General features: G+C 33.3%; 1 protein-coding gene across 2 annotated transcripts; it reads right to left on the reverse strand.

Annotated features, from left to right (window-relative positions):
* Positions 1-1,792: 1,792 nt before the first annotated feature.
* Positions 1,793-12,896, reverse strand: LOC115707486 (peroxisome biogenesis protein 2). 2 transcript variants are annotated; one of them, XM_030635465.2, is made up of 9 exons: positions 12,877-12,896; positions 4,991-5,401; positions 4,503-4,616; positions 4,231-4,384; positions 3,984-4,120; positions 3,760-3,860; positions 3,370-3,487; positions 2,511-2,677; positions 1,793-2,134 (listed from the first exon to the last, which is right to left on the reverse strand). In XM_030635465.2, exons 2-9 carry the CDS (start codon positions 5,093-5,095, stop codon positions 2,011-2,013), a joined length of 1,020 nt encoding a protein of 339 aa, XP_030491325.1. In that variant the 5' UTR covers positions 5,096-5,401; positions 12,877-12,896; the 3' UTR covers positions 1,793-2,010. The 2 variants fall into 2 exon arrangements, with proteins under 2 accessions (XP_030491325.1, XP_060971273.1); XM_061115290.1 differs by lacking the exon at positions 12,877-12,896 and having other exon boundaries at positions 4,503-4,637; positions 4,991-5,363.
* Positions 12,897-13,239: the final 343 nt, after the last annotated feature.

The following is a 13,239-nucleotide window of genomic DNA, read 5'->3' on the forward strand; positions in this document are numbered from 1 at the left end:
TAAGATATCTTTATAGTAGCATATAAAAGTGACACGTATGTAAGGGAATCATTATCCATACCATAGATATAATAGTATCATTTTGATCGATATTATGTAAGCGGCTTTCAAGAAATGATTAACGGTATAATGACAAAAGCTTAGGCTTACACGTGCATAATCACTTGAGTATTATGAGTAGGGCTCCAATACTCGAATAAGACTGTTTTTTCAGTTTTTTTGCTCAGTAATTTGAATAATAAGACTCTTGATAGCATTACTATAGAGATTAGAGAACCTCCAATGCTTGTTATTGTGGGAATTTACTTTTCAATTACAAACATAAGGCTTATGTTGGGCACCACAGTTCCAATTTTTTTTTTCTCTTCTTTTCAATTTCAATTGGTTAATATATAATTTTTTTTTACTTGAATTTAAAGTTGGGTCAAGCAAGTTGTTAGCATTAAAAATTAATATTAAATTTTACCAATACTAATATAAGATGTGATGTGTTATTAATATTATTAATTAAGAAAAACCTGCATTAAGAATTCAAAAATAAATATTTATAATTTTTTTTTTTTCAAAAAAGAAATAAGTATTTATTATAATGTGCAATGTTTATCAAAAATGTTAAATTTCGTTTCTGCTTACGTTTCTAGAACTAATTTTGTGGGTTGTTCTGTCCCTTTTTGATGTCACACGACCCTAGTCCTACTCCTACCCTTTCAATCATTGAACTCAAGAAAATATATTCACAGAAAGAAAAAAATACATTAGCGTATTAAATCGTTTTAGATTATTAGCAGTTCTTATTATTTAATAAGAATTCTTTTCAATTTAGTATCAACTCATTACTTTGTTAATTTAAACTGGCCATGCACCAAATATTATTTAGCTGTACAGATACTTTTGTGTCTTCGACCTGAAAATTAATGTCGGTGTAAAAAAGAAAGTTTTTAAGAAAAAATATATCAAAGTAGTATTCTACAATTTTGATATCTGATAATGATTAAGTAACCCAAAGAAATGAAATAGTTATTATTCTAATTAATTAATTGAAACCATTAGTTATAAGTTACAGCTTAAAAATATTCCTGTCGCTCGAAAGAGACAACTGAATGAATACGGTTCCTTTGTCACATTTTCATGAAATAAAAGGCAGTTTGGTGTATATTATTGGGAACGAAACGTAGAATTTGATAAGAAAAAAATAGGAAAATGAACAACAGATGGCAGGCACTGTTTTATTTACTAAAACTAGTATTAAGTCCAACCATTTTTAAGTTTAACCAAAAAGACACCACCAGCCATCTATATTTCTACCAAGTTTACTACATAGTAAATGCTAACAACACACAAGTCTATTTTCGAGATAATGATCAGATTCGTATCTCTTTGCCTTAGTAGTACAAGCTGGCAAATACATAATACCTGGTCATTTAAAGTGAAGTGTAGGAAAGGTTAGGATTAGAGGTTGATAGCAAAGCAAGGAAATACCTGTTTAGGAAGGAAACGGCAAATATCTATTCTACTACTATCAACTATATGAGCTCAAATCAAAGCCAAATTCTAGAAAATATTTGTTACCCTGAAATTTTCTATCTTTTCTGAATCAAAGGAAATCAAAGAAATTCTAATTCTATCATTTTTGAAGTTTCATCCCATAAAGGCATCAGGATTGGAAAAACCACTGCTGGTAACTACATTTAGAAGGCACTTCTTTATACATGGAAATATTCGATTCTTAATGTTATAAAGGCAACCCATCTAAAAGACATTGATAAGAAGTCACAAATGTGAAAGTATACAATTAGCAAAGAATGAATCTTTCCACTTAATAGATCGTGAATGAATGATTTTACAGGGTATCTGAATTCTTGACTCAAATATTATATCTTTAGTTGAACTGTAATTTTTAACAAAAAAAGGAACAAAAATAACGTTACTTTTCAAGCATTATTCTACATTACTGTGCTATTTTGTGTAAAAGCTTCTTAATGAAATTCCCTTTTCATACGGTTGTACTTACTACTTTGAGACAGGATTGATGACCCCACCATGCCGCTGCATAGCAATAACTGGTTCATTGCATCTCAAGCATCGAAATGATGGAACTGCAGCACACCTTGTTCTAAGGCAGTAGTAACAGTATCTGCCAGCATCAGAAACCAAATTAATTTTAGGCTTTCTTCTCTCAACTAAAGTTGGATTATATTTTTGTAAAACTAAACTCAAGAGACTTAATGGCAAAAGTCAGTGATGATGCAATTATAGTTGAGTACAAATAATTGAAGAACCAAATACTACAGATTGTATATTGTCAGACAATGAACTGTTGGTACAAAGTACTAGAAGTTGTTGATATAGTGAGGGTATATTGTAGCAACAGATTAAAATATTTTGCCAGAAAAGTTCATCTCATAGTTAAGTTTAAAGATCATATCATCACCTCAGGAGTGTCGCCATTAGTCAAATTTAGCAAAACTTATTAGATTACGAAAAAAAAAAAGGCCTTTCATTATATTTACCTGTGCTCACAGGGAAGGGCCAGAAACGGAGTGGTAGGATTAGCCTGGCATATAGGACAATTTGAGTCATCTTCAGCAGAGCTTGAAGATTTATCTTTTGAAAATGGGCGAAGTAAACTTTTCACAGATGATGAGTTGAGAAGAGGAAGAAGCAACAACAACATTTCCTGAAAAAAGAAATGAAAACCGTTATTAGTAAGTTCTCATAGAAGTATTCTTATATGAGATGAGTGTTTTGTTTTCGAATAGTAGAAGCTAGGCTGCTGGAAAAGAAAAGAAAGAGACTAGTTTTATCTATACCACTGCAAGCTATTAATGCACTTGTGTTACCCTCACTCTTGGTTAATAAGAGATTATATCCCTCTTTCTTTCTCTTTGGAAAACCCCTATGTATAAATCGGCCATTATACAAGTGGAAAGAAATGACAAATAAAATAAAAAAAGAAATACAAGTTACGAACAAGCTAGCTGGCCTAACAAATCCAAGACTGCAATCAGGCCCAGATTGGGAACTCATAGAAGCAACAGAGGAATACCCTGTCCCATGCCAAAGGGAAAAAGAACAATCAAAGAGAAATACGCAATTAGGACTAAACTAAGGACAAAAGCAAAAAAGAAGAAAACCACAATCAGACTCAGACCACACAAAAGTCACCAAGTAAAGGCAAAATAGAAGTTTGCATTTTAAAAATTCTTACAAAATGTGCACAGCACTGAATAAACTTTAATATTAAAATCACTATTGAAGAAAAATGCAGTTAAGATGTCTTAGAATCAAAATTCCTCATCAAAAAAGGTTACTTCAAATCATCTACTATTCACAGAGTTATAAAAGTAAAGGCTAAAAACAAGTAGCTACCGAGAATTCATTCCACACTAACTGGCGATTCATGTACTCAAAGCTAACAGCTCGGTTCATATTAGGACTTCCATAGACAAGTCTGGCTCTTAAAGCTCTTTCAATGAGATTCCTATACCTGCATCAAGGGAAAGATGTAATTGACACCCACTTTAAGAACAAATCCAGATAATTTTTACATTTGACAAAAAGAAAAATTATACATTGATCTTTTGTGAATTAGAATGAAAGAAAAATCCATCTTGTAGGACAGTCACCATACACTTGCTGAATTATCAATATTTTCCTTTCATCTAATCACAATTGACTTAATTTATGTAAATTATTCCCACCAATGAATTCCAGCTGAGTAAATTTAAGATCCAAGCAATGAAGTAAATGACTACATACTTTCCGGTATAAAGAAATACAAGCAGGTTTCCAAATGAGGCAGCTTTATAAAAGCCTTCTAATCGCTGTATCAAAATCCATGCTCGCCTTGCCAATGTCCTCTGGGTAGAAAAAAAAGTAGAAAAACCCAATTATATCAACTTCAAACGACCAGAACTATCTGCCTTCCATTATCATACTCAGTGTATGGAGAGGCAACCAATAAGCTAAAAAAAATGAAGTACCTGCTCAGAATCACCCCATCGACGAAAAGCAGAAAAAGACTGTAAACGAGCCCAAATGTATTGACCACCAACAGTCGCAGCACAGTACCAAATCTTCTGTGCAACTGTAAGACCGGGTCCTTCCAGGCCAGTTCTGACTGTATATAACATGACATGGTTACAAAAACCATGGAAAACTTATCTTCCTATGTTTTATGCAGCCAAGTTTGGAAAGCAGCATCAAAGGAATATGCAATAGATTTCGTACCTTTTGCTCTTGTCTCCATCGCACGTTCATCTCTATACCTCAAATTCATGAGAGAAATCCCTGGAGTAGGCTTATCAACCCAAATTGAGAATCTCCAAATAAGAAACTCAAGGAAAGCATCGAGCTCAGCTTCATACTGAAATAGCATTCCTGGCTAATCCCAATAAAATAAAAGAAGAAACAATTTGACGAATGTCAGGAACACAAATTGAAGCTAATGGTTCTATGTTCTAAAATTCTTATGAAACTATTTTATAAGTCTTGAGAAACACCTTCATTAAAGAGAAAACCTTGACCAGTTGCTCTTTTAACATAGCTGACATTTCAATGTCCAGTCTTGCTGCATCAACTTGATTTACTCTTGATATTGTAATGGGTATAATTGACTGCAAAGAACAATCCCGTAACTGAATTTGAGTTTTATATCATATGAGTAATTAAGTGCAAACAGCAATTCCATAAAATTAAAATATACTTTCATTCATTGAAACAAAGAAATGAAATATCATGAATTTCACTTATAAACATAAATACATATATTTATATAAACATCAGGGATTAGACGGTAACGTAACATATTCATGTAAAGCTTTTTGGAACTAAGTATAGCAAAGTAAGGACATAGAAACAACCAGAGCCTTTAAAATCAATACTTTATTACCGAATTCCATATTTCATAAATTTAGAGTCTGAATTACGTTTCAATTTCAACTCCCAAACCCAAAAATGAAGGAAAGAGAAAAAAGAGAAATTAGATTACCTGGGGAGAGCGAGGAAGAGCATAGGATTGCCAGTGGGGAAGTAATTTGTGGTAAGTATGACGCCAAGCATCCTGAGGTGGTGGGAGGAGACTTGTGGCACTCATTGAAACCCTGGTTCAGAGGCCGATGATGATGATGATGGCGGTGGTGGTGGATGAGTTTGGTTAGGTTTCCGAGTGTTTTCTGTGGAGAATGAGAAAGGGAGGGTTTATGGATTTGGTTTTGGTTTTGGGAGAAGGGGAATGGGTGGGTATGACCCGCTCCGAGCTCTGAGCTCCGCGGCTCTGAGCACAAGGAAAGCGGTGGTGATGGTGGTGGTAATGGCAGTAGTTGCCTATTTATTATTGTTAATTTATTGACAATTTTCACACTTTCAAATTGGTTATTTTGAATAACAACTCCTTATTGTTCTTTTTCTTTAAAAAAAACCTACTTAGGATTTTTTCGCCTAACTTTGTCATGTACTAAGTTATGTTTCCTGAACTTTTTTGCCGTTAAAAATTCTCTTATACTATTGAGATTGTTAGATTTAAGGACTTTTGTCTAATTTTAGTAAAAATATTCTAACATAGATGAAAATTCAGAAGCATAATTTAGTACATATTAAAATTTGAAAGACATAATTTAGTAGATATCTAAATTTAGGGAGTATCATTTAGTACATAAACAATCACTGAAACATAAAATTGAATGAAATTAGACAAAAGTCTTTAAATCTAACAATCTCAATAGTTCAGGAATAATTTTTAACGGCTAAAAAAGTTCGAAGGCCTGATTTCGTACATGTCAAAGTTCGGAAAAAAAATCCTAAATAACAACTCTTTATTATTATTTTTATTTTTATTATTATTATCTTATTATGATCTCATTTTGTATCTATGTATTGCTTCAAGAAACCAATCAAGGGGCTTCACTCACACTGAAACTAATAAAATAAAATATAGAAATAACATCATACTCGGCAATTTGTATATGGATACACCTTTTCTTTGTCAATAATTCTATTTTTTTTTATTATTATGGGTGTGCACATTTTCCAAAATTTTACTAAAATTTAAGAGTAATTTATCATGTAAAAAATATCGTCAAATATTTTATATGTATAGGAAATAAATTGTTTGAATTTTGTATGTATTGCAAATTATTTTGTACTATATACTATTATATAAAAATAATATCCTTAGAATTATTTGAATATATAATTTCAAAGAAAAAATAATTATTTGATTATATAAATAAATAAATAAAATATCAATACACTTATTTTTATTTAATGCACTATTAAAGTGCCCCAAATAAAGTTTAGTAGCTAATATTATTTTGATATTTGCGACAAAATTCACTTAACATTTATAATTATTATACATATAATCTTAATCAAAACAAGTGGTAAAAATATTTTATTTTATGATTTTGTTGCAGTCGTACTTTTTTTTTGCCATTTAATTTTAACTCAAAAATACATGATGACATATTATTGAACTATGTATTAAATAAGTTAAAGAAATATGTAGTCATGTATTTTTGAGAAGATACTTACGGGCTTAATTGATATTTAATAACTAAAAAAATGTACGAATGCAACAAAATCGTAAGATAAAGTATTTTTACCATCACTTTTTTTAATTTACGTCATATGTGGAACAATTACAAATGTATAATGATTTTATTGAAATATACTCGTTCAGTACCCTTTAATTTTTAGGAAAATATATTTGGTACTCCGTATTTTCAATAATACTTTTTTTGTTTTTAAAATTATACATATTGAAATATCCTGACCACGGTTTTCTCTCGTTCCATGGCGAAACGGAAAAAACTAGGTCGAAGGCCGGGATTGAAGGCGCCGACTGAAGCAGCAGGTTCGGAACAGTGTGTCGACCAGGAGAGGGGGAGTGATGCTGGTACGTTCGCAGTGCAGAAGCAACAGGGTGGGGTTCAACCGGTTCCAGATCTGAACAGTAGGGAAGAGCTTGAATCTCTTCAGTCTGCAAGGAGAAGCTGGGCAGAGGAGGTCGAAAACTTGCAGTCAGCCTCGCAACACCACTGGCAGCAGTTCACCGGAGGTAAGGCCTTGTTCTCTGATGCTAAACTCTCATATACTGAACCAGTGATCAGGGAAGGTAGAAAAATAGCTCACATAGACTTAGAGGAGGTGAAATTGGAAGAGGAAAGTTGGAAATCTTCTGTTATATGTATGGTGCTAGGTGCTAATGTTCCAGCTATGGTATTTGAGGGTTTTATTCGAAGAATATGAGGGCATTTAGGCATAGTCCAGGTTGCTAGAATGACAAAGGGGCTTACAATGGTGAAATTTAATGATGAAGCAACACGAGATGAGGTTCTTGAGAATGGAATGATTCAATTTGATAGGAAACCGGTTATTGTTCGACCGTGGTCGGCGGATTTGAATATGGTTAGGATGGTGAAATCGGTTCCACTTTGGATTAGGCTGCCTAATCTTGGGCTCCAATATTGGGGAAAGAAAACATTGAGTGCTCTTGTAAGTACTGTGGGGAATCCGATAATGATTGATAAGCACACTAAGGATCGAACCTGAGTTCAATTCGCTCGAGTCCTTGTGGAAATGGAAAATACTGATAATCCTGATCGAACTTTTTGGTTTGTTAATGAATATGGGCAGTTGGTTGAGCAGGAAATAGAGTATGAATGGTTGCCGGTGAAGTGCAAACATTGTGGTGGTTTTGGGCACATTATGGCTGAATGTAAGAAGGTAGAAAAGCCAAAAGAAGCTCTCAAAGAGAATGTTTCTCAGCAACAAGCAGAAGGTGCGACTACTGAAGCTTTAACAGTAGTTAAACCTGCTGCTGAAGAAAATTTGGCAGCAGCCATTGTTCAGGAAGTCTGTAATGAAGATCAAAGCAACAAAGGTTTATCTGAAGGACATCTTAAAGGGGCGGCAGACCGTACAGAGAAGGAAATTGTTGGGGGTTGGAAAGCTACCAAAAGCAGAAATACCAAGGGCTCGGGCTCAACAAGAAAAGTCTTGGACTCTAACGAGAAGGTTCTTAGGAATTCTTTTGCGATCCTAACGGGGGAACAAATTGAAGAAATAGGGGGAGTATTGACAGTTAGTGTTTGATGGATTTTTGTAATATAAGTAGTTGGAATGTTAGGGGTATGAATAAAAAAGAGAAACAAGAGAAAGTTGCGGAAGTGTTGAGAAGAAATAAAATAGGAGTTGGGGCTTTGGTTGAAACTAAGGTTAAAGGGGAGAGGCTTAAAGCAATGATGGTGAATTGCTTTTCTCATTGGGATTTTTATTCTAGTAATAAAATGGAAGGAAGGATTCTTTTGCTTTGGAGAAAGAAGTTTGTGAATGTAGAAGTTATAGAAGACTCTAAGCAACATGTTCATTGTCTAATCAAAATGATAGGGTAGAAAAAGGATTTTTTTGCTTCCTTTGTATATGGAGCTAATACTGTAGAAGGAAGGAAAGATCTTTGGTCTGCTCTTTCAAAGATCAATGTAACTAAAGCTTGGATTATTCTTGGAGATTTCAATGCGGTGTTCAACCATGATGATAGACAAGGGGGGATTGCGGTCAGTGCTTCAGAGCTTGAGGATTCTAATGATTGGGTGGTTAACTCTTCTGTAGGGCCGATGAAACGGACTGGATCGAATTTCACTTGGACTAATAAACAGAATAGTAAGATCTTCTCCCGAATAGATCATGTTTTCCATAATGAGGATTGGGTTGATGATTTCCCGAACACATCAGCTCACTTCTCTTGGGAAACTTGCTCAGATCATTGCCTTTGTGTGATTCATTCGAATGCCACTGAGCTTATTGGTAGTAAGCCATTTCGGTTTTTTAATTTCTGGACCGATCACCCAGATTATAAAAAGACAGTTATGGATAGTTGGGGGAAGCCTTTGAGATGTAGTGGTTTGAAGGGGATTTATCTCAGAACGATGCGTCTTAAGCACAAACTGAAGGCCTTCAACAGGAATGCAATAGGGAACATTGGTGAGGCGTATGAGAAGGCCAAAGATGCTTACATTGAGGCTCAATATCAATGCCAAGCTAGTCCTAATGACAATAATCTTCTTAGTTTGGAGATTGAGGCGGCTAAGCAGTTTCACACACAGGAAAAAATGTATCAAAGCTTCTTGTACCAAAGAAGCAAAGTCAATTGGGTTCAGAAAGGGGATAGCAATACTGCTTATTTTCATGCTTTCTTGAAAAAAAGGAAGGAAGAAAACAGGATTGTCTCGTTTGTGACTGAGCAAGGGGTATTAAACGATCATTTCCCTGATGTTGTTCATCACTTTCTTAGTCACTTCCAAAGCATTATAGGGAAAGCCAAGCCTACTAGTATGGAGATCCAACCTGATTGCATTGCGATGGGGCCTAAACTTAACCTTGACCAACATGTTCATCTTCTAAAGCCTTTTTCTCTCAAAGAAGTCAGAGCTGCAATGTTTAGCATTCCTATCACTAAGTCTCCTGGGCCTGATGGTTATGGTTCAGGGTTTTTTCGGTCGGTTTGGCCTGAGATGGGGAAAGATATACATGCTGCTATTGCTCATTTCTTTGAAACCAACCAGTTCCCGGCTGAGCTTCATAGCACAACTCTCTCTCTTATTCCTAAGACTGAGAGCCCTTCTAAAGCAATTGACTATCGGCCTATAGCTTGTTGCACAACATTGTACAAATGTGTTTCTAAACTGATTTGTACTCGGCTTGCCAATGTTCTGCCTACTTTAGTGAGTCAGAATCAGGGAGCGTTTGTTAAAGGTCGATCCATTGCGTACAATATCCTTATTCTCTAAGACATCTTGAAGAATTATAGAAGGAAGAATTGCTCCCCAAGATGCACTATAAAAATTGACATAAATAAAGCTTATGACACGGTCAATTGGGATTTTCTTGAGAAACTTTTGGTGGCCTATTGCTTTCCTGAAAAGTTTGTTAAGTGGATAATGAACTGTGTGAGAAATACGTCGTATTCGTTACTCTTGAATGGAAGAATTCAGGGATCTTTCAAAGGCGAACAAGGGCTAAGGCAAGGAGACCCAATTTCCCCCCTCCTTTTTGTCCTAGTCATGGAATATCTGTCTCGAAGCATCCAAAAAGCGGCCAGAGATAAGGAGTTCAGGTATCATCCCTTATGCAAAAAACTGAAACTTACTAATCTTTGTTTTGCATATGATTTAGTGATCTTTTGTAAAGGGAATGAGGGTTCTCTCAATACCATTAAATCTCTGCATGATGAGTTTAGCAAGATATCGAGCCTTTCCATCAATTTTACTGAATCTCAAGTTTATTTCGGTGGAGTTGCACAACCGATTCCGCTTGCTCAAAAAATAAATCTTTCTATAGGAGAATTCCCTCTCAAGTATCTCGGGATCCCCCTTAAACCAACTAAATGGAGACTAGAGGATTGTGGGCCGATCTTGAAAAAGATGAAAAATAAGCTTCATTCGTGGGCCAACAAACATCTTTCCTATGCTGGTCGTGTTCAATTAATCCATTCTACTTTGATAGGATTAAGAAACTATTTGATGAGAGTGTTCATGTTACCTCAAAGTGTGATTAAGGAGATTGAGAAACTTTGCCGCGGTTTCCTTTGGGGTTTAAAAGACAATCGCCCTAGAGTTCACTTGATAAGTTGGGAAAAGGTGTGCCTTCCTAAAGCTTATGGTGGTCTTGGGTTCAAGGATGGTTCTAAATGGAATAAAGCTTCCTTAGCTAGATTCATTTGGGATTTGATGAGCAAAAAAGATTTATTGTGGGTAAAGTGGATTAACTCAATTTATCTTAAGGGGAGTGATTTCTGGTCCTATAGAATGAGCATGGATACTAGTTGGTATTGGAGAAAACTCTGCAGGTTACGAACAACCTTCAACAAAGATGAGGTTGTGGCAGCGGGTGGAGAAAAGTTCAAAACCAGCAGATTTTATTGCAGCTTGCTGAATCAGACGTTATTTCCTGCAGCGGGGGCTATTTGGCATGGTTTGAGCATGCCTAAACACACCTTCCAACTTTGGCAAGCAACCCAAGACAAGTTGTTAACAAGGGATCATCTTAGCAAGCTGAACATTCCTATGTCTAATCTGAATTGTGTGGTTTGTGATATTGATCTTGAGAGTCATAACCACTTGTTCTTCAAGTGCAGACTTTCTTTGCTGGTTTTGTACAGGATTTTTCAATGGCTGGGCATGGTTGGTTGGTCTGAGGACTATGATAGTTGGAGAGTTTGGTTGGGCTGCCCTAAGCCGACTGTGGTGGACAGAATTTTGGTCCTCATGATTGCGGCTGTGATCTACCATCTGTGGTGGAATCGAAACACTTGTTTAGTCTCTTCTTTTTCTAATTCTGTAAATTGCATTGTAAATAAAATTAAAAGTGAAGTGAAGTATAAACTCTTATTGATTAAAGATAGAAAATGCTCTAGGAAGGAGAAAGACTTGATTCATAGATTGATTTGTAATTAGGTGAAGTGGAGGTGGTTGCTTCTCTTGTAGAAGTGAATTTGCTTGTATTTGTTGAGTAGATTAATGAAGTTTTCTTCTTCTTGATCAAAAAAAAAAATAAATTAATCAATATAGTTTTATCAATTTGACCAATCGATTTTTAATAATATGTAATTAAATATTAGATTTGAATTCAAAATTCATAAATTGAAGACAATTTGATCGTATTGATAAAATTTTATCAATTAAATTCGAGTTTAAGGAACTAAATATTTATGACTTTAAAATATAAAGTACTAAGTATTATTAAAGTACACTATACAAAATCTATATGTGGATAAAACAAAGGGTATCAAATGTATAAATACCCTTTTTTCTAAAAAATATATACAATTTTAATAATAAATCTACAACTTAATTAGGACATCTTGAAAACATAATGAGAATTAGAATAAAAAAAAGCGCCAACTAATCAACTAGGATTAGTAGCTAATATTCTTTTTTTAATGATACATTCTTCATAAAACTCGCATTGGTTCTTCGAGATCCACAAACTACTATAGTGTCAATTCTCCTACTATGATAAGTATAGATATGGGATATTAACAACTTGTGTTTTTTCATAAGTATCAACATTATTAATTTTTATAAATTGATCCCAACAGTAAAATTTCTAGTAAACAACTTCATTGGATGGAAGTTGGGGTTAGCTTATAGTGCCAGCATTTTTCATCATTTAATTAGGTAACCCTTTAAAACACAAAAATAATATATTGATAGGGAATTAATTATCACATTCCTCTCTATCTATCTATGTATATAAATATATATCCCTCCCATATACACTATACAAGTGTAAATTCAAAAAACAAAAAAAAAAAAAAACAAATTGATATGCTTCACAAATACACAAAAATAATAAAAAAAAAATTACAAAAATGGGGTTTCACAAAATTTTAAATATTTTTACGATTTTTTTATTTTATTTATAGAAAATAAGGTTTTTTTATGTTGACTTATATTAATTTGTTGTTGATTTTTTATTTTTTGTATGTTATTTTTTGTTGTTGTTTTGAATTTATTTAGATGTTATTTTCATGTTATTTTTATATAGTTTTTTTTGTTATTTTCGTATTATTTTTATAAAAAACCTTAAAAATATATATAAAAAAATATTTAAACATAAAAATAGTGCTTATGTAATTATCCCTTGATAATGCAACTACTATTTCACTAGCATCTTATTGTGAAGACCTGAAAATTATCCTGTAGGTATAAAACTAAATGAAACAAAAGAAATTAGAAATCTCCATTACGCTTCTCCCCAAATAAACCCACTCTATTGGGCTTGGAGTTTCAGCCTTCTGGCCCATCAAACTTCTAATTCAGGCACCACATTCGCATCCTTTCGTTAAACATGAAAAAAAAAAAAAATAGATAATACACTATTTTCTTAAAAAAAAATTATATTTTTAGGTTTAATCTTTTTTTATATTTATACAGTATTTAATAAAAATAATATCAAAATAATAAAAAAAAATTAAATAAAAATAATAAAAAATAATATCAAAATAACACCAAAAAATAACATATAAATAATAAAAAAATAGCAACAGTACACCATAAAAATATATCAAAAGACTCTATTTTTTGTAAATAAAATTATAAAAATTTATTTAAAATCCTATACAACTATATTTTTGTAATTATTTTTTTATCATTTTTATATATTTATAAAATAATCCCAAAATAAGTAAGAGCTCGTTTGGAACACTGTATTGTATTATATTGAATTGTATTTTATGTA

This window comes from Cannabis sativa, chromosome 1 (assembly GCF_029168945.1).
Source record: "Cannabis sativa cultivar Pink pepper isolate KNU-18-1 chromosome 1, ASM2916894v1, whole genome shotgun sequence".
Classification (NCBI taxonomy): domain Eukaryota; kingdom Viridiplantae; phylum Streptophyta; class Magnoliopsida; order Rosales; family Cannabaceae; genus Cannabis; species Cannabis sativa.